The sequence below is a fragment of the Salvia splendens genome, chromosome 14 (genome assembly GCF_004379255.2).
Source record: "Salvia splendens isolate huo1 chromosome 14, SspV2, whole genome shotgun sequence".
Taxonomy (NCBI): Eukaryota; Viridiplantae; Streptophyta; class Magnoliopsida; order Lamiales; family Lamiaceae; genus Salvia; species Salvia splendens.
This window is the reverse complement of record NC_056045.1, coordinates 4,947,442-4,972,149: the sequence shown is the minus strand read 5'-3', so window position 1 is coordinate 4,972,149 and position 24,708 is coordinate 4,947,442. Positions and strand designations below refer to the sequence as shown.

Sequence of the window (24,708 nt, the reverse complement as noted above, 5' to 3'; positions counted from 1 at the left end):
TGGGGTGTTCAATCCACTCAGACACCCAGATTATTGGGACGTATCTGGATGGACTTTGCAGTGTTCACGAACTCAGTTAAATGCCAACCAAGTTGGCGTGTTTCATAAAAACGCCAACTAAGTTGGCGAGTCAATACAGAATGGTTGTATTGCGTCTACTAGAAACTCGGGCGATACATCAAAGTGTAAAACGCCAACGTGCTGGCATTTTTCATGAAAACGCCAACCTGACCGACGTGTTTAATAAAAACACCAACCACGTTGGCGAGTCAATACAGAATCGCAATACAGAATGGTTGTATTGCGTTGTGTAGACGAAACATCAAGTGTAAAACGCCAACACGAATGGCGTTTTTGTTAAAAACGCCACCCACTTCAGCGTTTTTTCCTGAAACGCAAACCTGATCGGCGTGTTTCTTAAAAACGCCAACCAAGTTAGCGAGTCAATACAAAATGGTTGTAAAACGCCTACAGATTTGGGGATTTTTCTTAAAGAAGCCAACCTACTTGGCGTGTTCTGGTAAAAACGCCAACCAAGTAGGCGTTCTCTAGTAAACACGCCTTTCACGTTGGCGTTTTTAGTCAATTCTACCCAAACCTGCTTTTTACAATGCTTATTCGAAATATTGCAATCATTCTCATTTCAAAAATATAAATAAGAATAGAAAGATGAGTTGTAAAATTATCAAATATAAAGATTACAAGGTTCACAAACACGAAGTTCAACTCAATAAACAAATAAAAATAGATGTAGTTTAGTTCAATTGTCTCGCCTTCTCCGTATAAACAGGCCACAGATCCCTTTCCCGATTCTGGAAGTAGAGAGTCTAGAGGGAGGAGTATCTTGAACAACAACATTATCTAAATCCACCCCAAAAAAATCATCTCGTACAGAAGACCGAGGTGGAGAATGGTGGACATCACTGAGACCAATATCTTCACCTGTACCACCAGTGTGGCTGACAGAATAACGACCTCGAACTGCAGATCTAGGTGGAGGCACAAAATCTTCATCGGAATCATCTACCAAATGAGCATCAATCCTTGAAGATGACGACTCTCCACAAGCAATTTTCTTCTTTCCACGTCGTTCCCTTTTTGTCTCACGGGCATGTCAATGTTCAGCTCAGAGCGCTGGGAATGACGGTAGTCCATCATCTCAGCCTCCCCAGATATCTGCAGACCATCTTCAACCATCCTCGAAATTGTTACCAAATCTGGTCTTCATGTCATATCTTGCCCACTTAGAAAGTGACGTATTTTTTGAAGCGTCTCCACCTACAATTTTCAAAGTTAATTACATTTCATTATATGAATTTAAATAATTAATAGTTGTTTCAATTTACCGCGAAGCTATGAGAAGATGTCGTTTCATGGAAGCCCTCTTGAGCATGCACGCCAGGTTTAGTTAAGTACACCACAGTTATTCGGCGAAACCAATCCATATATTCATCAGTTGCAATAGGCTCATTTGAGTACTCCATATCAGTCCACACCAAGTTGTGCCTATTGTCCCACTCCTGTATATGATTGGCGTGGTACTTAACCCAATTTCGACCAGATTTACCACGACAATCCTATTTCACAAAATCAGTACCGTGGAACCGGTTGAGGAGCGGGATTTACGGTTGGACAATCCCAAATTGTCGCAGCACTCGCTGTGGCAAGTATGACTCAACCAAATTCTAGCAAATATGGGTTGTGATCGACGTCCATATGGACGCTATACCACTCCATCTAAAAAAATTAAATTATGAGCGAATAACAAGGAAATTAATGAAAATTATGCTTAAAAAATTAATTAATGAACAACTTACACGACTGCACATGGTGCGTAGTCACGGGATTTAGCATCTTCGGTCTAATATTTGGGATTATCTCCCAAGCCCACAATTGTAACAAAGTACAAGCTCTCCCGACATCGCTCCTACTAGCAAGGACAGCTTCACATAAATTGTGATACAAACAAGCAAGAGTCGCACCACCTCAACTATAGCTAGAACATCGTTCTACATCCATGAAAAATTGCAAGTAGAAGAAAGAAATTTTATTTCCGGAGGTGTTCGAGATCATCAGACCACCAAGTAAAAGCAGACAATAAACACGAGCACGTTGAACATATATATAGTGGTCGTGTTCATCACTCAACTAAATTCTTAGTTGATTTGATAAGCTTGTCTGTTTCCAAATCATTTCTTTCAACTCAACTGTATCTGGTACAAATTCAAGATAATCCAGAGAAAGTTGCATCCAATAGTTGACATCCTTAATGGGAATGTAACCCGTCAAAGCATCACTATCAACTTTGAGGCCCCATAAGACCTCCACGTCTTCCATTGTCACTGTCGCTTCACTGACTGGAAAGTGAAACGTGTGAGTCTCTGGCCCCCATCGTTCAATCAACGTGGTGATAAGATGGTGGTCAATGTCCTTTGATTGACCACACCTCAATATGCCGCTGAACCCCATCTCGTCTATTACTGCCAAAACACGCGGATGTATGGGAACATCCCAAATGATTCCTTCATATCTTCTGCAACGTACGTCTTCTGCCTGCCCATATATTATTAGAGACGTGTTGTCTCTGAAGATATAATACGGAAGGGTCCTCAGGACCGCATAAGAGTCTTCGACGAGACTTGAAGGTGATGTCATAATTCACCTACGCAACATTCACAATTCAAATTAAACAATACACAAACCTAAATAATTTCAATAATTGAATACTATTTAAGCCAATATCACAAAATGGAACACCAATATCAAATAATGCACAATACACAAATGCACAAATTCACCTACACAACAGTACACAAAATTATAACACAATTCACCTACACAACATTAACAATTCAAACTAAACAATATAAATCAATCTAAACAATTTCAATAATTTCTCATTATTGAACTCAATATCAAATAAGGTAACAGCTAAACCCAAATAATGCAACACCAATTTAAAATACACATAAACCAAATCAAGTTGCCCAATTTTTAAGCTAGAACAACACTACCTAGTTTAAACCTAATTTTAATAACATTTATACCCTAACTAAACACTAATATCTCAAACATTAACCAACAATAATGCATTCAAACAAGCCACTGCACAAAATAATAACACAACACAAAATTATCAACTCAATTTACAACTCATTACAAACTCTAACTAACTACCAAACAATTACTCCATTATTATAAAAAATAAGCATACTAACTGAATGATATATCAAATATGCGGAAGAATGACACCGATTAATTCCTTGTTGATGCAATTGCAAGAGATTGGCGTGCTTGGGGAAGAATGCGCCGCTGCTACTGTGCATTGGGTGTGATTTGACGATTTGGGGAAGAAATCCCGATATATTCCCCTATTCTGTGAAGAAACGCCATTGAGGTTGGCGTTTTTCCAAGTAATCTTTATTTTTTTCAGAAATTCAATCGTAACACGTTAATCAGACTGGCGTGTTCTAAACCCCATACGCCAACTAGGTTGGCGTGTTTAAATAAGTACCGTATTTTTTTAATTCATAAATTAAATGTAAAATGCTAGCATGGTTGGCGTTATCACTTAATAAAACGCCAGCTCAATTGGCGTTTTTCCCATATATGGAACAATTAACAAAGTGAGTACATTTTTGTTATTGTAGTAGTAGAGTGCCCCATACATCCGATTTTCTCAAGAGAATTTCAGTACGGAGGAAGGATACGTTAGAGCATCTCCAATGGCGGACGTCCGGTCGGACATCCGCGACGGGTGACCGGGATGTCCGCCATTGTAACAAAGCAACTCGGATACGGATGTCCCGTATGGACGTCAGATGTCCTCGGATATCCGGGCGACGGGCGGGCGGACGTCCCGGTCGGACGTCCGAGTTTAAATTTTTTTTAAACTCTATATATACGACTCGTTGAACTTCATTTCATTCGCAATTTTTTTCCGTATTCCGTGTCAAAATTATAATTCCATTATGTAATTAAATGATTGTGATTTTTTTTATTGCGGGAAATCCTAGTGGGAAGGGCAATGGGAAGGGCGGATTGTGCAGGGGAAGTCCTAGTGACGTGGCAGTGGGATGGAAAGTCCTAGTGACGTGGCATGATGTATTTTTGGGAAGTCCTAGTGGATGTCCGAGTGGGACTCGGACATCCGTGCATTGGAGATACTCTTAGATTAAATTTAATCTGCAAACATAATTCAACGGTAGAATTTGCTTTTTAATAAATCAGGTAGACTGAATATGTATTCCTTATTTTTCTTATTTACGCATTTAGTCTCTAATCAATTGCATACCGGATGAGTAATAGAGAACTTTAATTTAATCCGAGATTTCAGCTTAAAAGTAGTAATTAAACAGGTATTGAGTGTGGTAATGAATTCATACTTATTCTCAAGATTCAACATGTTAGTTGATAAGCTTAGATTTCAGTAATGAGTTCATATTACCTTGAATGTGTGATTTGATATGCAAAGATTTTCCAATACCGCCCATTCCGACAAAGAAAGATTGCTCGAGAACTTTGATTTTCCAAATATCTGGTGTCTCCTCCTCCATGGGATATCTCTCAAGCTGAGAATGAATGGACTCTATAAATCTGGGTTCATTGACGTTGAGAGAAAAAGTTGGCGGCGTGAGAGAAGAGAATGTGAGAATTAGGGCTCACTGTTTTTTAGTATTTTTTTCTTCTTATAATACTACTCCCCCTCCGTTCCTAATAATTGTCAATAATAAAATATGAACGTAAATGAAAAAATGGTAAAAATAAAAGGTGACAAATTCTTAGGGACAGACGAAAAAGGAAATAACTGTCAAATTTCAGGGATGAAAGGAGTACTACTTAATTATTTTTCTATTATATGTTACTCCGTATGTTTCAGAATAAGAATCATATTTAGTGTGGATATGGATTTTAAGAAGTGTAAAAAATAGTGGATTGTTGAAAAAGTTATTAGAATATGAAGCCCACTTTTTTATACTCCATTCGCCCCATAATAATATTCACTCTTCTATTTTTAGTCTGTCACATAATAATATGCACTCTCTAATTTTAGAAACTATTTTCTCTCTAATGAGGTGGGACCCATCATCCACTAACAATACTTTATTTACTTTTTCTCTCTGTCTTTCTCATATTTTACTAATTTTGCATTAAAATTCGTGTCGAACCCTTATTTCATATTTTTTGGGAACAAATGGAGTATTAATTTTATTGTAAATTGTGAGTGGTGTGAGTTACTGAATACGAGACTTATTTATCGTTTATGATAAAAATGAAATAAGACTTTTATTATTGGAATGATAGAAATTACAAAATATGACTACTATTGTGGAACATATAGATTATGTTAATAGATGAACATGGTGTGATAATTTTAAAAATTGTAATGTATTATTCCCTCCGTCCCACTAGAATATGCACTCTTTCCTTTTTATTCCGTCCCACAAAAATATACATTTTCTAATTTTGGAATTTTTTTATCTCTAATGAAGTGAGACTAATTCTCCACTAACAATACGTTAATTATTTTTTCTTCCAACCTCTTTCTTACTTTACCAATTTTGCATTAAAACGCGTGCCGAACTCAAAACCCATATGCTTTGGGGACGAAGGGAGTAGTATTATTTTTATAAATTAATACTAAATTCCTTATTCATATAAAAAGTAAAAACCAATTTTTATATATTAATTTAAAAAATGAAAATGGTGTATGATTTTATAAAGGGTAATCTAAATTCAATCGTTTTATTCCATAATGCAAAGTTAAAAGTAGTAATACTATTCACAAAATAAAATAAACTGTCCTCACAAGATTCAAAACCGGATTGCGCACATAACGGCCCCCTTTAAGAAATTTGCCTCGCTATAAATTAAGTACTCCTTCGGCGATGTTACTAGCACTTTTTATTTTAGTCCCTAAATTTATGATTGATTTTTTAATATAATTAAATTAAATTTTTAAGTGCAATAAGACTTCAGCTCTTAACTTAAACTAACATATTAATTAAATGCATTAATTCTAACTTAAACTACAAATAAAGTAAGGAATTTGTGACGAGCCGAAAAGCAACAGTTCAAGTAGCATGAGACGGAGAGAGTATATAAGATGTTTCCCATGCACCCTCAAAATTTAGTGCACTGCTCTACTCTACTCTACTCTACTCTACTCTACTCTACTCTCTATTTTCACTCCAATTCCAATGGATGCCCTTCAGGCCACCTACAGAGAGGATGACGACGACGCTACCAACGCCTCCCCTTCTCCACCCTCTCCCGCTGCCCCCCTCGATGTAGGACCCACCACAACTGCCACCAAATTGCCTGAAAACGGAATCAAGGAGGAGGAGCCAGACGCCTCTGCTGTAGACCCCTCCGAAGACGTTTCGTCCGAAGAAGCTTCCGTTTACGGAACGCCGTCCCAAGCCCTAGACCCCGATTTGAACAATTCCCCAAATCTCCCCCCTGAATTGGAACTCCAGGGCAACGAATTGGACGAGGAAGACCCTGAGCCCTCCCCCAAAAAGCAGAAGCACCTATCCGACCTGCCAAAACCCCCCGCCGCTGAAATCACGCAACCGCCCTCGACTGCCGACGCAGCCGCTCCTCCGCCACAGGACGGGAATCCCCTCGCCCCTAAATCGTCCGGCAAAAAATCGAAGAAGAAGAGCAAGGACGTGTGGACCACCACCACTAGGAAAGGGAAGAAGAAGGCAAAGCAAGCCTCCAATGGCAACCACAATTCCAAAAATCCTGTGAACGGGGGCGCCTTGGCTGAAGATAGAGTGTTCATATCTCCAATCCCCAGGTTTCCCGACAAAAACGACGATGTTCCGGAGCTCGACATCTGCCTCTCGAAGGTTTACAAGGCGGAGAAGGTTGAGCTGAGTGAGGATAGAATGAGTGCAAGCAGCACAAAGGGGTACAGGATGGTTAGGGCAACGAGGGGGGTGACCGAAGGCGCGTGGTATTTTGAGATTAAAGTTGTGCATTTGGGAGAGACAGGGCACACGAGGCTGGGGTGGTCGACCGAGAAAGGGGACCTGCAGGCCCCAGTTGGATACGATGCTAACAGCTTCGGTTACAGGGATATTGATGGAAGTAAGGTGCACAAGGCCTTGAGAGATAAGTATGCGGATGAAGGTTATAAGGAAGGTGATGTTATAGGTTTCTATATCAATTTGCCTGATGGAATGTCGTATGCGCCTGACCCTCCGCGGTTGGTTTGGCACAAGGGGCAGCGCTACATTTGTGCCCCCAATGCTAAGGAGGATGCACTAAACGTTGTGCCTGGTTAGTACTTCGTTATGATTGTTGAGATGAGTGGTTTGTGTGCCATTTTACTTAAATTTGTGTAAAATTGATTTAGCTTTCTGCCTAGTGTGTTGATGTAGGCTTGTACTGCAATGTGCATATTTGATTGGTTTGGTGAACATACTTAGAGGTTTAGGTAATAGGATGGTGAAATTTATTGTTTACTCGATGGTTCATTCTGCTATTAGATTAATTTTTTTTATGGGGGTAATGTCTCATATTAGGTGTCCCATAGAATATGGTGAACTAGAACTAGGAAATTGGTAATGATTAGAGCTCCCTATCATAGTGTTTTGCTGAATGCTGGGTTAATGAAGATATACCATTTCTTCTTTATATATCCTCCGCATCACTCTCGATGTAAAGTGATCCTTATATGGAGCATAAAATAGATAATAATGGTGATAGTCATGTCATATCAAATTCTTGTTTCATTGTTGATTTGTAAATTTCCTGGCTAAATGTATGTTAAGATAGCGATTAGGAAATTCTAGTTATTGCATTTGATGCCTTGTTTTCTATCTGGTTCAATCACTTTGAAATTCTTAGTATAACTAGTTTGTTGGAATCCAATGTTTATATATTATTATTGAAGCAGAAATACCTTTAAATTGATAGTAACTTGTGTGTTCTATTTGGAGTGCAATTTAATTAGCAATAAGAAATGGAATGCCTGATGCCCTCTACATCCTTTTGATGTGAATCATGTCTAGAATGCCTCTCCATGAAAGCCTCAAGATGCAGGGCACTGACCTGCAAATTGGCACATATATATGCCTTGTTTTGGAAGTTCATATGTGTAATGAAGGGTTCTTTTGTAGAGAAATCTAGTTTGTTTCATTATGTCCCTATTCAGAGGTGCTGGGCACATTTACAGCTTTGCTCTTTTAGAGAAAAGCCTAGAATGGTCTTTTTAGCTAGACATTCAGGCTCAAAACCATTAGAAAAAGAGTGATACGTCTTGTATTGTAATTTTGTAATGCATGAGATCTATCCACTTCAAATGAATGTTAGCAGTGCTGCAGTTGGAATAAATGAGATTGAAGTGCTTAAATCACAACAAAAGCCAAATATGTGTGTACTTCATTTTTTAATAAATCAACTTTTTCCTGCACACTTCAACTATTAATACCTTTTGGCTTAAAATGTATGCAGTACTGTAGTCATGGGCTCTGGCCCGAAATTTATGTTACATTTTTGTTTGCAGTTATTCTGGTAATTGGTATTCATTTAAACAGTTGCATTTTATATGCAGGGAGTGAGATATCGTATTTCAAAAATGGTATATGCCAAGGGGTTGCTTTCACGGATCTCTATGGTGGTCGTTACTATCCTGCTGCTTCCATGTACACCCTCCCTAACCAACCACCTTGTGCTGTTAAGTTCAATTTTGGTCCTGACTTTGAAAAGTTTCCTGAAGACTTTGGTGAACGTCCTTGTCCGAGACCTATGGTTGAAGTTCTATATCAAAGTTTTGATGACAGAGTTGAGAATGGTGTGTCCACTGAGAAAATTATTGGATAAAAATTGGTTCCCATATTTGTCAACTGATTGGGAATGATAAGTTGATTTAGATTTTGTTGTATTTTCTTATTTCTGTCGACAACTTGACTAACAAATGAACAGTTTTAGTTTTGAGCTTAGCTTTCCTTATAGACAAAACTCAAAATCTTTTGCCTTACCCATTGTGGGTGGATGAAAGGATGAAGTGGCAACCGATTGGGAATGATATGCCCTTTCGTCATTTTTTCATAAATTCAAAGCATCAGCTCCTTTATTAACTGTCATCTTTATCTGTACAAAAGTGGCTTGATATGTTTTATTTTCCTAACATCTCATCCTTTCAGAATATCTGCAATTCCACTCTGATTTCTTTTACTTTGCTAGGTAGATGCATTAAGCTCATTTTGCTTTGGTGATCACATTGCCTAGATCTTAATTATCTCTTCTTAGAGTGGAGGGCCATAGGGATAAGGAAGGAAAGGAATAAATCTAGAAAAATAAGAACCATGAAGATGGTATTTTACAGTAAAATTGCTGCAGTTTGGCCCTCTTATTGTGTTAAAAGTAATGGATGGGTGGGGATGCTTGGTGAACCCTACATGATAAAAACTTTCTTTGTGATTACAGGTAGTCCACGGAATATTACTCGAATGTCCCCTATGTTCAAAGTGATAAAAGAAGAAAATAGTAATATTGACGAAGCTGCTGAAATGTCTGGTTAAGCTTGAGCATGCTCTCAGGTTGGTGGTGGTGTTTCATTTATGAAACTACTTGGGTCATATATAGTCTTTGCCTAACTGCATGAACGACACTCTTGTGAAACCATTCTGTAGAGTCCAATTAGGTTTGTAGATATACATATATAGCTTCAAGGGTAGGTCTTGCATGTCCTGCATCCTTGCCTTGGAGCACTGACTTGTTGGTGGGCTGTGATTTATACTTATGTTGCTTTCAAGATGATAGTCTTTTGGGCATATTATCTTTTCACGTGACAAGAGGAAAATTACTATTAACAGTTAGGTGAACCTAATTTTTGGTCCAAAATGATTCAGTTTTGCTTCAATGCCACTCCCTCGGTCCCAAAATAAAATAGTCCACTTTTGCTATTTTGGTTCGTCCCCTAAAATGAGCACACTTACATTTTCGGTCACTTTTTCTTTCTAATGAGGTGTGCTTCATTCTCAATTAACAATATTCCAAATCACTTTTTCTTTCTCTCTCTCTTCCACTTTACTAATTTCTAAAATCCGTGTCGTTCCCAAATTTTCTATTTTAAGGGACATAATGATTACTCCATCCGTCCCTCTGTAGTAGAGGCGTTTCATTTTCAGCACTTGTTTTGGAAAAATAATAATAAATAATTAAAATAGAGAAAATGTAAAATAAGTGAAAAAATAATATAGAGAAGACTCTTAACTATATTATTCTTTTTTTTACTTTACTTTTTTTACACTTTAGCTATTTATTATAATTTTTTCAAAACGAGTGCTGAAAATGAAACGCCTCTACTACAGAGGGACGGAGGGAGTATTATTCATTGCGGATCCTCTTGACCAAAGTTGAAAATTTGCAATTATATTTAAGCTCGTGCATTTATTCCCTATTCCAAAGTTTGTGTGCAAAATCAAAATATTCCAAAATTTGTGTGCTTAGCCATCAAAATTTGCACCAGTAAAACGATGTCATTCTGATGGATTCGTTCCATGTCAGATTCAATTTTAGAAAAAGGTTACAATAATGTGTATTTATTCTAACCATTTCTCGATTTATGCATGTCATCCTTGAGTCATGCTAATCTTCTATGTATCGTTCCACTTGTATCGGATGTTCCCAAAGGGACAATAATAATCTGTATTTATTCGCAAGTTTGAAAATGTTCATTTGCATATTATCATAATGAATGTAATTATGTTATGCTAACTAAAAGGAGATTAGTAAGACGGTCAACTATGATTGAAAATGTAGATGTTGGGCTAAGACAAAATTGAAAATGAGGATGAGATCAAAAAGGGTTGATGATTTTAGTATGCATGACAATCTTGTTACTTGTTCTTTGCAGCTCAGTTTGATTCAACTTGAAGTGAAGAGCTTCAAACAACGATACACCCAGTGTTTGCTTGGCTTACGCACGTTTATACATAGAGGTGCGTGTACTCATGCGTGTGCCATATTCAAAATTACCTCTTGTTTCTATTTCACCTTAACTTTCTGAGCTCCTAGCTAGATAACGTGGATTAATCATGTATGGAATAGTGTGAGACTTAGTTACTAAATTGGAAGTATTAAAGGATTTTCACATTTGCTAGGATGTAATTATGCTGATTAATTTCACATTATGTCCATGGTTGTTTGTGTTGTATCGGCCTAATTCAGATTGGGTGTTAGGTTTTTATATGCTTATGGCAGGCTGAAATTTCGGGTTGTGTGCGCAACCTTTTGCCCAAGTTTTCACTAAAATTATGATTATTATTAAGATAATTGAAATTTAAACCCCAATTTTGGATCTTGTAGCAAATTGGATCCAATCTTTAAAGTGCATTAATATTGCCATAATATTTTGGTTTGTTGAAGTTAGTTACTTTTTACTACCATTTACTTTGGAGTTGAGATTTAAACATGTATTCGAAATCAAAATTTGAGTGATGGATTCAGTCGTCCTCTTGTAGCCATTTGAAGTCTGATGGTTGGGTAATTTAGTCGGGTTTGGAGTCAATGTTTTGCCGAGTTTGAGGTTTTATATCGTTTTGAGTTACGATTCCAAACTTCTGATGAATAAATTTGCAACAAGGGAGGAAACCTAAGACAAGGAATGAACTTCAAACTGCATTGAGTTTTGATGTTAGATAAATGTTTAAATTTCTGTTCTAACCATGCAAGAAAATACTCCATCCGTCTACGGAGAATTATACAAAGTTTGAGCAGATTTTAAGAAAATAGTTGGTGGGGGTTGTTGGATGTATTTTTATTACGGATGTTTCTATTACATAGAAAATGTGTTTTTTTTTTCTGCAAAATAGGAATTGTTTGTAAGATTGAGGTATAAAGTATAGTGTGAAGTCATGTCATAAAAACAAGCAAACTTGTGTTACTTATTGTGGATGCGAAATAAGGGCATCCGTAAACCCGTCTCAAGGGCCAAGCCCCAAGTTCCTGGCAAGTTATCATTCCTATCATTTTCTGTGCTAGACCACAACTCCCAAGACCCCGCAGGCTCCATCTAGGCCACAAATATTAAATTGTACTATTCACAACTACAAACTATTTTAGTCGTAAAATTGAAAACTTTGGGGGATAAGGACGGTGATTAACCTTAGACTTTCATGTACAAATGTACAATGTGTCATTCTTTGAAAGAAATGTATCAATAAGCTACGTCGAACCATAAAGAACGATAAAGTGAATTTAGATATTTAATTGTCTGATTATATGATTTTTGTTAAACCATTTCTCTTATCAGAATACATTCTAGTTAATAATGGCAAACTCAGATTTAAACTGGCCATTTCTAATCAAGTCTTACACGAAACGTATTTCTGATATCTCAATGAATTATATTTGCAACAAAAATTATTCATATATAGTCCTATACTATTAGCTACTAGGTAGAGAATTAAAACGAGTTCAAATTCGTTGTCACAGCACTTTGATACGAACACTAGATATTGGATCTAGATAGAGGTTCGTTAAACTAAGAAAGTACTAATATGCATCGATATAATATTATATGAGAGTGGAAATGAGTGTATATATTGTAAACGAAACAAAGCAAAGCAAAGCCTGGCTAGGTTGAATGAAGTGGAGAGTTGAGGCCCTCTTGAGAAGACAAGGAATGGATAACATGATGCCTCTTGGAAGAGAAGGCCGCCGGTGCTTTTCGAAAGGAAGGCCGCCGTCTGAGATGGTGAAGAGTCCTCTTCGTATAGTAAGTATGAAACACCGGAATAGCTCTCTCCTTCAACTTGAGAATAAAAAAGAATAGGAGTCTGTAGGCTAAGAGAATGGCTGCAACGGCGCCCAAATCCCACCATTTGGAGTGGTGCAGTGGTATCCCGAGCAATGAGGTTAGAACATATTCCCCTTTTAGTTTCGGCTGTCCCGCCACCATTCCCTCGAACTCCATCCCGATCATGTCGTTTTTATAGGCCCCCTGTGTTTCATAAAATCGTCAATTTTGGATATGTGAGAATTTAAGGTTATGAATCTTACCTGTAAGCCCCAAGCCATGTAGTTGATGTATGAGACAGGATATTTCCAGAATATCACGGGAAGATCGGGAAGCAGCCGGAAAAAACCAGCTGTAGCCATCATGATGCCCTAAAACAAGACGTTTGATTTATTCGTTTTGACAAATGGTTCGATGAATGAAGAGGAGAATGATGTAGTATATACTTACAATGAAACCTGCGCCGACAACAACGCCCATCAAGAAATTGGGGACGAGGGAAGCGACCACCATCATGCAGCTCTCAACAACAGAGACGGAGAGATGAAGGTCGATGAAAGCGTACATGAAGTGGGAGAAGCCAGGGTGGTACTTCACCATCGTGTATGTGATAGACACTGAAGTCAGTGACATCACAGCCAAGAAAGGAAACGAAGAGATGAAGTTAGATAGTATAAACACTCCTACGCCATAATGTCCATTGAGCCTTTCTTTGCAAAATACCTGTTTACATAACAAAATAAGTATGAGTTTGTGATTAGTTTTTCAATTATCCTTTGAAATAAATGTTAACGCATAACGCGGAGATGTTCGCTACAAAAAGACGGGATTTACCAACGACTTGATATGCATCAAGGTTTACCAACGGAATACTGAAAGGTAATATGTTGCCAAATTTACCAGCTGAGTTACCGACATACATGGATGTGGGAAAAATTAACGACAGAAGCCACCATCGGTAAACTTTTCATCCATTTTAAAAAAAAGTACGGTAAATTTTAAATATTAGTGTTGTGTATTACTAATTATGGCCTAGTCTGTTGGTAATGTTCTGACGGGTAAATTTTTATGCGACAAGGGTATTGACGACGGTTTGTGTTCGTTGGTAAATCCCGACGTTTAATTGTGGTTATTAGAAATGTGAACTCACCTTAATTTCTTCAATGAAGGATGGGAAGCCTCCAATGGCCATGAATGTCATAAAACCAGACACAAATCCACCGCATGCTCCTCTAGCAAGAATGGCATGGTAACCGGATCCAACGTCGTGGAAGACTGAACCCACGCAAAGAGACACCACAATATATATCACAATCCGCAGCCAGTAATACCCAAAATCCCTAGACATGTTTGTGAAGGAACGGTTTATCAATGTTCTAAGTTGCTTACGCCACGTTGCTTGACTCCCTCTACTTTCCTCATAACAAAATCCTTCCTGCGGTCGGTATGTATAAATGTATGATCACTCGTATTATCCCAATGACATTTATATCTAGATTTCAAATACTCACAGTAACACAGAATTCTCTGATCTTAGCTCGCACTCTTTCCGTGAGTTTCGAATTTTGGTATTTGTGTAGAAGCCTCGCTCTGATCTCTGTTGTTGTTAAATTGGGGGAGATCCCATCTTCTATATTCTGCAGGAGAAAGTTTTGAGTTTTACAGATTGTAGAATGGTAGAGCAAAGTAAGAGAAAAGAGGCACCAAATGGAGCATTACTCTTATTCTCTGTGAACCCATCAATGCAGTGTTTACGTAATCGAAGTCTGAGTTAATACAACGAAGATAATGATCGGAAGGGCTTCGTGTGTGCGGACATGGGAATCCAGCCTCAGCAAAGAACTGCAGTAGCATCAGTAAATAAACAGTTGAGTCAATAATAAACAACCATTTTGATAGTAGCCAAAATCTTCAAATCATATAAGAACTACTAGTCGCTTTCATGGTGAAGAAGTAATATTGGCCTAATTTAGTTGTACTACTACTAGTAGAACTTACAAATGTGATGCCGAGTTGGTGATGTGGGTGAATAGTAGTACAGAGGTGTATTACTGTGACGACATGGACAACTAAACGATACTGTTCTAAGCCTATGAAACTAAATTGTGAATATATATGTGCAATAAATTAGTACTATATGGAGCAAGTCATATAACAAATTTGAAGTTTTATGAGGACTCTTTTTTGATATCAATATCTATGGAGATGGATGTTGATGGATTTCGAACCTCAACTGCGGGCTCCGCCTCTCCGAAGTAGATGGTTTCACCGGAGGAGAGCATCAAGAGATCATCAAAGAGAGAGAAAACCTCACTGCTAGGCTGGTGAATGGAGGTGATGATGGTTCTGCCTCGGTGTGCTATGCTCCTGAGAGCCTGAACGACGAAGAAAGCCGAGGCACTGTCAAGACCAGTGGTTGGCTCATCAAGGAACAGAAGACGCGGCTGCGTTATGATCTCGAGGGCGATGCTGAGCCTCTTCTTCTCGCCACCGCTGATCCCTCTGAGATGCCAGTTTCCAACGAGGTGATCCGCGCAGTCTCCCAATCCCATTTCGGCTATGGTGTTTTGCACGATATCGGCCATCTCTTGCTTTGTAAGGCTGCTTGGAAGCCTGAGGGATGCCGAGTATGCAATGCTTTCTTTCACCGTTAGAGTCCCCATTAGCACATCTTCTTGCGTTACGTAAGCCTGCATGAAGTTTGGTCAAATTTACGAGATCCATCCCTCAACTTTAAAAATCAACTGAAAAAAAGTATGAAGTTTGAATTTGTTTACAGTATATTATTGATGTTTTTCAACCAATCGATGATATTTTCATTACGATGATATTTTCATTTACGATGATATTTTCATTACGAATAGACGACGTATACGTTTCAGTTATGGAGGGGTAAATCTTATCTTTAATTTATAGTAGAGGTTGTAGAATTACTATTTACACTATATATATGGGGCCCTAAAAAATTGAAATTCGGTATTTGTTCACAAGCTGGATGGTTGGTTAATCACTCCAGTCAAATAAAAAGCCATATCAACAGTTATGAAAAAATAAATTCATAAGCATTAATTGCGAAAAGAGTATGAATTGTAATCCAATTAACTTATCTCCTTATAAGTTCTATTTTGAAATGAAATTAACTTATTTATATAATTGTTTAGAAACTTATAAGGATATAAGTCAGTTTGAGAACTCAGCAGAAAATAAACTTTTATTTTACACTTGGAATTTTTTTTATAAGTAGTTCGTTTGTTTAGAGTATTTGAGATATCTTTTTCTCACCCATGGTTTTGACAATTAATTAACATCTTAAATGCTGCTGGAATTACTTCCTTTTCTTTTATCTTTTATACTCCATTGTTTTTCTAATTGTATGATGCAATCTTTTGATTACCTTAGCTTACCCAAACAACTTTATTTTATAGAAAAATTACCACAAAATAAAAGTAAATATGGAGGCTAACAGTCAGACATATATTGATCAATGGATTTAAATATTTGTTGAATCATCAAGCTAGTGAAAGAGACCCTGCAATTTAGTATTACTGCACAACATTTAAGATGTTGCAACTTGCAACAGTTTTCTGAGAATTCAACTACCCTACTAAGAATTAATTGGTTCTGTCTACTCAAATAACAAAACTTAGCAGCTTCAATATTCCAAAGAATTCCCTTAGAGCATCCGCAATGGCGGACTTCCGCGCGGAATTCCCACGGACGTCCGCCATTAGGCGTACCAGGCGCGGATACGGAATTGGGTTGAGGACGTCGCAGGTCCGCGGAATTTAGCGGAATTCCGCGCGGAATTTCGTCCTAAAGTCCGCCATTGCGTGGACTGTAACGGAATTCCGCACGGACATCTCGTATTGTGCATTAAATGTTTTTTTTTTATTTTCTATAAATACATCCCGTTGAACTTCATTTCATTCGCAACACTTGTTTTAACGAGTATCTCTCTCTAAATACCATTCTTTTGAATCATCAATGGAGCACAACGATAGCGATTCTTCTCCCGCCTCGAGCAATTCACCGGCGCCGCATTTTCCCATCGACTGGAGTACGCAATTGTCCCAGTCGATGTCCCAATTTCCGGGGATGCTGCCACAATCCCAAATGCCATCGGGCATGATGCCGGGGTACTACAACATGTACCCACAGTGGTATGTGATGATGCCCCAGATGTCGGGGGTGATGCCCTAGATGCCGGGGATGATGATGCCCGAGATGATGCAGGGATCGCCTGGCGCTTCGGGGGGTGAGTAGGTCGGGTGTCCCCTAATCGCCGGTAGACAACGTCTATCGACCCTTTATGGATTTACTGTCGATGGGCAACCCGGTGAGTACTCCTCTCGAGACTCAGTTCACTGGCGTTGACACGTTCTCGTTCGAGGAGTTGAGGCTTTCTCTGATCCGGGAGGATCCGGCCGGCGACAGAGAGGAGGGGGAGGCCAAGGGGGGGACAGGGGATGGGGCGTCCCGGTGTACGTTGCTGACGTGGGGGAGGGATCCAGCGGGACCAAGAGGACGAGTACGTCGCGCTGGCGAAGGCGTGGATCAGTGTGGTTGAGGATCCATACGTCGGGGCGAACCAGCACATCGACCGGATGTGGTGGCGCATTAGCCAGAGCTACCTCCAGTTCAAACCGCCAACAGGGAAGCCCCACAACTCGGAGCAATGCCGGAAACAGTGAGATCGGTTGAAGAAGCCGCTCAGCCGATTTGCCGGCATTTACACAAACAACCTCCGCACGGCAACTAGCGGCATGTCTGCCGAGGACGTGAAGATGCTGTCTCACCAGCAGTTCCCCGACCCCGAAAAGTGCCTCGGGGAATTCAAATATTGGGAAGTGTATCTCGCGGTTCAGGATTCGCCCAAGTTCACTGAGGGTGTGGAATCCGGCTGGCCGAAGCGGACGAGGATCAGCGCATCCGGAGAGTACAGTAGCAGTGCTGGTTCCGCTGAACTCCCCCCCTCCGAGGCAGAGTTCCCCACTCCCACATCGTCTGCCCGCTGCCGTCGCCTGATTGGGCAAAGGTCCACGGCGCGTTTGTCGAGAGGAAGTCTCAGTCCCAGCGGATCCGCCGAGGCCCAATCGGCAGCACCCACCCAAAACGATCCGGATCCCGAGAACCCCTCCTATGCCCGCATCACCGCACATGACGCCTTGTTACGTGCGATGCAGGAATGGCGCCAAGCGACCGACCCCCACTACAAGCGGAAGCTTAGACCCCTCCTCAACAGTATGCGCCGCGACTTGGGGTTCGACGCGATGTCGGATAGCGACGGCGAGGGGGTCGGCGAGGGAACCGACGGCGGGGAATCCGAGGAGTGAGGAGCCGGTTTTTATTTTAAAAATAATGTACTTGTTTTAGTAATTATGCAATTTTTTTTAATGAAGTATGTTTTTTTTTAAAATAGAGTGGTTGCATTTTCTCCGTATTTGCGTTGAAATTTTAATCCCATAAATTGTTTACTTCCGAAAATTATTTAATTTGTGAATTTGTGATTTTTTTTAATGTGGGAATTCCGTCGGGAATTCCGCAGGGGAAGTCCGCCACTGTGCAGTGGGAATTCCGTATGACGTGGCAGAGCAGTGGGAAGTCCTTAGTCCATCCACAATGGGCGGACGATGGCACGCCCGATGGCGCGCATCGTCCGCGCCATTAATCGTCCGCCCCCACTGTGGGTGTGTGGCATAGGCCGCGGACGATAGTCGCGGCCTATGCTTCGGGCGCGACTTAAACCGCGGAAGATGGCCATCGTCCGCACCATCGTCCGCTCCTTTGCGGACGTCGCGGACGATGGTCGCGGACGATGGCCATCGTCCGCGACATCGTCCGCCCCATTGTGAAGGCCGCGGACGATGGCACGCGGTTTCGTTTTTTTATATAAATCTCGTTTCTCATTCAGTTGTGCATACGAACATATCGACTATCTCTCAACATATTCTCTCTCAACATCCAACGAAAATGAATCCCGGCGAAGACACCAATAGTTCTAGTTCGTCTGATTCCGGTCGTTCGATTGACGAAGCATTAGATGCAGCCGTTGAAGAGGCCATGGCGGCATGCTATTCGCAAATGCAGCGCGAGAAGGCGGCGGCTGAGCAAGTCCATCGTCCTATTCGATATAAGACGTATGTCCGACGCAACCACGAGGAAGCTCACAGGCGTCTGGTTGAAGACTATTTTGCCGAACAACCACGTTGGGGCCCGACTGTGTTCCGCCGCCGGTTTCAAATGTCGAGGTACCTTTTTCTCAGCATTGTTCGTACATTGTCTTCACGTGAAGAATACTTCACGTTTCGGGAGGACGGCATCGGGAAACCCGGCCTTACACCATTGCAAAAGTGCACGACTGCTATTCGTCAGTTGGCATACGGCACCACGGTGGACCTTTTTGACGAGTACCTCCACTGTGGGGAGACTACAGGCCGCGAGTGTCTGAAGTACTTTTGTCGGGGGATAGTAGAGGCCTATGGCGACACATATTTGCGCAAGCTGACAGCCACTGATTGCCAGGGTCTGATGCAGATGCACGAGAGGGCGCACGGGTTTCCTGGGATGCTCGGGAGCATCGACTGTATGCACTGGCAGTGGAAGAACTGTCCGACGGCGTGGAGAGGCCAATTCACAAGTGGATACAAGGGCAGCCACCCGACGATGATCCTCGAAGCCGTCGCTAACTATCGGGTTTGGATCTGGCATGCTTACTTCGGCATAGCCGGGTCGAACAACGACATCAACGTTCTCAACTCGTCCACCCTCTTCACCGACCAATGTAACGGCAACGGCCCGGCCATAGAGTTCACTGTCAACAGACGCCAATACCATATGGGGTACTACTTGGCCGACGACATCTACCCACGGTGGCCAGTTTTCCTAAAGACGGTCAGCTGCCCGATTGGTGAGAAGAGGGTTTTATTTGCGCAAAAGCAAGAGGCGGCGCGGAAGGATGTAGAGCAGGCATTTGGGGTGCTCCAATCACGGTGGGCAATTGTGAAAGGGCCGGCTCGTTTCTGGTACAAGGAAGTCATCGCCGATGTCATATATGCGTGCATAATCATGCACAACATGATAGTCGAGAGTGAAGGCGGAAGCATCACCGATTGGAATGACGACGACCGTGCATCTAGCTCTGCCGGTACATCGACCGAGACACCCGATAGAGGGTTACCGTTAGGTTTCGATGAGGTTTTATCTAGGCAGGCCTCAATGCGCAACCAACAGGAGCATGCGCAGCTCATGAGCGACATGATTGAAGAAGTGTGGGCTCGTAACCGCCGTCGCTGAGTTTGCGTTTTTTATTATTTCGCATTGTAATGTATTAATTTTTATTAAATGAATGAAGTTTTTAAAATTCGTATTTTAAATGTATTTTAGTTTTTTTTTTAATTCGTATGTATTTTGTAAATATTACAAAATTGATGATGTGGCGCGCGATAGGGCGCGCCTTAGGGCGCGCTTTAGGGCGCCCCACTGCAGGTGGAGAAGGAGGAAGATAAAAATGCTGACGTGGCGCGCTATAGGGCGCGCCTTAGGGCGCCTCACTGCTGATGGTCTTATGACATGGTATGAGGTGTTTTTGGGAAGTCCGCGGGAAATTCCGCCGGGTCCGCACCACTGCAGATGCACTTATGAGGAATCATTCTATCCGTATTTATTTCTCATATACCCAACAACAAATTCAATACACTCTGCACCATATGACCATCTCTCTCTCATGTATGCCTCTTGAGCTATAGCCTATAAATTATTAATTGTGTTAAACGATCATATATATTTTAAAAATAAAATCAGTATAAATCGCCAAAAATTAGCTATTAGCATGAATGGCTCATTCAATTTCTTGTTTATGGGCTTGTGCAACTTTTAACAAATATATTATAGGAGTATTTACAATATTTCAATAAAGAAAAAGCTTAGTTAGTAGTTTTACTTACAACATTGCCGTAGTGAAGACTCTTTTTTATTTTTCCATTGAGAAGAACGTTACCAGACATGACCACATTTCCAGAAAGCCTGCCTGCAAAAATCAAATGCATGATAAAGTATGTTAGATACATATTTAATGCAAAGCTTCATATATAATTCAAAATCAACTACCACAATTAAACTACTCCAAAAGTGTCAAAAAGTTTGAACAATTGTTGCAGCAGGACAAGTGTGAATGTCTTTCTCGACTCAGAAAATATGGTCAAGCAAAACTGTCTCAAAGTTCAATCATATTAATGAATGCCCTTCCCATTTAATATTATTTTTTTCACTTTTTGTAGTGTTAATTTTGAACCAATAGTAATTGTTTTAACATGTTACAAATACAAAATGTCATTAATTTTTTGACAGAAAAATCACACTATAGAATATCAAACTTGGAATTTTCTTTAAAACTAATCCTAACCCCTAATCCTATTGTTAATAATTTAACACTTCACAATCAGAATATACATTCACAGTTTTATAATTTTCTCAATAATTAATAATGGTTAAAATTGAAACTAATATGACAAAATCAAATATGATAGGACAACAAAACAACATCATTATATTTTGAGTGTTAATTAAAAGACACCGATTTATCCAAAAGGACGTGGTTTTGTTGCCATTTATATCTACTTTGATTTTGTCACATTAATTTTGATTTTGATCATCTTGGAACAATTATGAAAAATGAAAATTTACAATTCATATTCTAATTTTAAATTATGTGGGATTGAACAAAAATCAATGAAAAGCTGTGGACTAAATGATAATGATGTCATAATATAAAAAGAGGGTTCAAATATAATAAAATAAAGTAAAAATGGACCATTTGAGTATTTGACAGAATTAATTTGGCAGGACTCCTCCATCTTTAATGAAAAGAGAACCAAAATTCAACATAATACTCATGCAAGAGTTAAAATAGACTGATTACCACGTTTATATACCATGTTCAATTAATTAAACAGAGTACTATAAAATATAAATTCCAAAATAATGAGTACGTATCATGTGACTGTCAACCGTTAATAGAAACCATATTAAATGCTTCTTTAAAGCGTCGGACAAATAAATAAATAGAATAGCGTTGAATAGTTAATATGTTCAGTATGCTAGATATTTTACCTGCTCATGCCTTGCTTTTCCAGAATTTGTTATGAACAATTACTTGATTATATATTTTTACTTACCAGTACTATATTAGTGTCAATTATCAATAAATAATACAAATGATATTAGCATAATAGACTTTCTATTTAATTACCAAGTACTATTCATTATGTCAAAGTTAAATTAAATACAATTATGGGTGTGAGGACATATATAATGGGTTGCGTTAGTTTACTAACTAATTTACAGTAATAATTAATAACTTTCAATTCTGTGTATTAAAATTATCAACACAAAAATATAATTATATCAATACAACATGTAAATTTAAATATCAACACAAGAAGATTGATAAATTTATGTGTTTGTGTTGATATTTTTAACATACAAAATTGATAGTTAGTTATTAGTTATTACTATAAAAAGTTAGTATTTGATCACACATCTGTATATAATACTTCATCTGTCCCATAAAAAAATAAACCATTTGAAGATGACACAAGCTTTAATACATATTTAGTAAAGTAATAGAGAATAAGAAAAAATAGTTGAAAATAATGCAGTGAACAGTAGAGCCCATAAATAATAAAGTAAAAAAATGTGAAAAAATTTCTATAAAGAAATATGAACTATTTCTATGGGACAAGAAAAAAAAAATTCAGCCTATTTTTATTGGACGAAGCCGAAAGCTTAATGCATGGTTTCAATTGCATATAACACAATCTTCCTCAGTTTCATCATATGCATATTCATATTTTGATTATTTTCTGATGGATATAAGTAGAAATATTTTGTTAGATTTTGCAACAAAAACAATACTACTCCCTCCGTCCTATTGAAGATGACACACTTTCCTTTTTGATTTGTCCCAATTAAGATGACTCATTACTAAAAATGGAAACACATTTATTTCTACTTTATTCACTTTCTCTTACTTTACTCTCTCCACTTAACACACAAAATAAAGCTACCTAAAATCCCGTGCCGCTCAAGTAAGGGGTCAACGAAAGGAGTAGTATGTTTAGTCCCCACAAAAAGGTCATAAAACAAAATACACAAGGCGACGAACACAATCAAGTTGCTAACACATTCAATTAGTTAGGTTGAGGGTTCGAGTCATTATAAAAACACGCAATCTATGCTGGAAATATAGAGAGATATACCTGCAAGAGCATCAAGAAAAGTGGACTTGCCGGAGGCGGAAGGGCCCATAACGGCCATGATTCGGCCGGGAAGGGCATAACCGGTCAAGGCATTGATGAGCCTTCTGGTGGGGCCGTTGCCGGAGTTTGGGAGCAGCGCCGTCAAGTCCTCCCAAGCTAGGAACGCGGCCGCCCCACCGCGAAGCTCAGGAGCAGCTGATATTTCTATCTCCATATATATTCAATTTCACTCTCAACAATGTGTGGGTGTTGTGTTGTGTTCCTATTAATAAACCAAACACAATGAGCTTTGGATGTTGTGATTTGGATGGGTGAATGAAGGGATACACATACACTTGAGTGCTGCCATCAATGGCCTTGCAGAGAGGGAGTTAAGGGAAAGCCACCTAATTTTATTACCCCAATTTATGGGCCAAATCTTATCTTAATATTCCGAGTTCGATGAATATTAATTCCCCCTAACTAGCTTCACATTTCCAAAAATCAAATAAAACAAGTAATTCACAAAAATATTCCTCAATGGGTCATACTTGGACGTAAACACTTCCACTAACACATTTGAGATAAGACTTTTAGAGTTAAATTATTTTGCAATATAACTTTATAATTAATTTATTTGCGGCCATGAAAATCTCAACTTTTAAAAAATTCCATGATATTAGGCCAATATCCCAAAAATCAATAAGCAAACATTTCTACATAGTATATATAAAATGTCCATTGTTACGTAGATAAATGATGTAAAATTTAAAATGTCATGTTAGTATTTCAATTGTTAAAAAAGTGATGAAATGTTTTATTCTTGAAAATGATACGTTTGGTGCCTAATGGTTATTACAACGAGGCATTTTTAAGGCAAACTAATGTGGATATTTCATGTTATCAACAATATATTAGGCCTATTCGTTACTTGGGATTTTCATGTCTTGTCCAAGGCAAACTAATGTGGATAACTTTATTTGCCAATTCTTTTTTCTTGTTTTAGGTAACTTTCTTTGTCATTTCAATGTTTCAGTTTTCCGAACTACGTATTTATGACTATTTTTAGAGGAAAATGGAATATATAATGTTAATTCATTTAGTCTTGGGTTCATTCCATTAATATTTGAAATATTAATGACATGAAGAATGTTGACCTATTAAAAATATATGGTTGAAGGAAAAATATAATAAAATATCAATTATCAAAAGTATGGCCGGCAATTTTTAACCCGACACGAACATGCACGAAATTAATGGGTTTAGGTCAAGCTTTATTGGGTTTGGGTCCTAATTGGATCGACCCAATCAGAATCCGATGATTTCGGGTTGGGTTAGGGTTGTATACGAGTTATTTTAAGAAATAAAATTACTATTATTTTTAATTATTTTTTTAAATTTAAAAATATTATACTTTTAAATTTGTAATCTTATTTGCCAAGTTCAAAATTCATGGAAAAAAATAAATTTTTTTTGAAAGTTACATGATATTATTATCAAAATCTTAATATCACAAATTCAGTGTTTAGAGACGAAAAGCACGCATCTGGATTTTGAAAAAGAAATTAATTGAGTTTCTACTAAAACGATGTTATTGTTAGTACTAGTACTAAAATTTCCTTTTGATTTGGTCACCGAACATACTGCCTTATTTGGTGATTACCGATGGTATTAATTAAATTTCTAATAAAACAAATGGTTTCGTGTTCTTATTTG

General features: G+C 38.8%; 2 protein-coding genes, 1 long non-coding RNA gene and 1 pseudogene across 4 annotated transcripts; 1 reads left to right on the top strand and 3 right to left on the bottom strand.

The window, feature by feature from the left end:
- Positions 1-652: 652 nt before the first annotated feature.
- LOC121765148 lies at positions 653-4,666 on the bottom strand. Of its 2 annotated transcripts, XR_006042740.1 has the most exons (4): positions 4,448-4,666; positions 1,818-2,662; positions 1,347-1,737; positions 653-1,278 (listed from the first exon to the last, which is right to left on the bottom strand). It is a non-coding gene; the product is annotated as an uncharacterized LOC121765148 (long non-coding RNA). The 2 variants fall into 2 exon arrangements; XR_006042739.1 differs by having other exon boundaries at positions 1,347-2,662.
- Positions 4,667-6,147: 1,481 nt separating this feature from the next.
- LOC121765172 (protein TRAUCO-like) lies at positions 6,148-11,122 on the top strand. The gene is made up of 4 exons (XM_042161217.1): positions 6,148-7,290; positions 8,567-8,806; positions 9,442-9,554; positions 10,874-11,122. Exons 1-3 carry the CDS (start codon positions 6,201-6,203, stop codon positions 9,534-9,536), a joined length of 1,425 nt encoding a protein of 474 aa, XP_042017151.1. The 5' UTR covers positions 6,148-6,200; the 3' UTR covers positions 9,537-9,554; positions 10,874-11,122.
- Positions 10,558-10,654, bottom strand: LOC121766209 (annotated as a pseudogene).
- Positions 11,123-12,417: 1,295 nt separating the features above from the next.
- Positions 12,418-23,411, bottom strand: LOC121765171 (ABC transporter G family member 12-like). The gene is made up of 9 exons (XM_042161216.1): positions 23,014-23,411; positions 20,701-20,783; positions 14,986-15,447; positions 14,477-14,599; positions 14,269-14,394; positions 13,908-14,192; positions 13,208-13,480; positions 13,021-13,128; positions 12,418-12,961 (listed from the first exon to the last, which is right to left on the bottom strand). Exons 1-9 carry the CDS (start codon positions 23,225-23,227, stop codon positions 12,596-12,598), a joined length of 2,040 nt encoding a protein of 679 aa, XP_042017150.1. The 5' UTR covers positions 23,228-23,411; the 3' UTR covers positions 12,418-12,595.
- Positions 23,412-24,708: the final 1,297 nt, after the last annotated feature.

Excerpts from the sequence above, each read along its gene's own strand:
- LOC121765172 (XM_042161217.1), top strand. The coding sequence starts at position 6,201 with ATGGATGCCCTTCAGGCCACCTACAGAGAGGATGACGACGACGCTACC. Across the intron at positions 7,291-8,566 it reads TGCACTAAACGTTGTGCCTG|GGAGTGAGATATCGTATTTC; the intron begins GTTAGTACTTCG and ends TTTTATATGCAG. Across the intron at positions 8,807-9,441 it reads TGATGACAGAGTTGAGAATG|GTAGTCCACGGAATATTACT; the intron begins GTGTGTCCACTG and ends TTGTGATTACAG.
- LOC121765171 (XM_042161216.1), bottom strand. The coding sequence starts at position 23,227 with ATGGAGATAGAAATATCAGCTGCTCCTGAGCTTCGCGGTGGGGCGGCC. Across the intron at positions 14,395-14,476 it reads TGGGTTCACAGAGAATAAGA|AATATAGAAGATGGGATCTC; the intron begins GTAATGCTCCAT and ends TTTCTCCTGCAG. Across the intron at positions 12,962-13,020 it reads ACATGGCTTGGGGCTTACAG|GGGGCCTATAAAAACGACAT; the intron begins GTAAGATTCATA and ends TATGAAACACAG.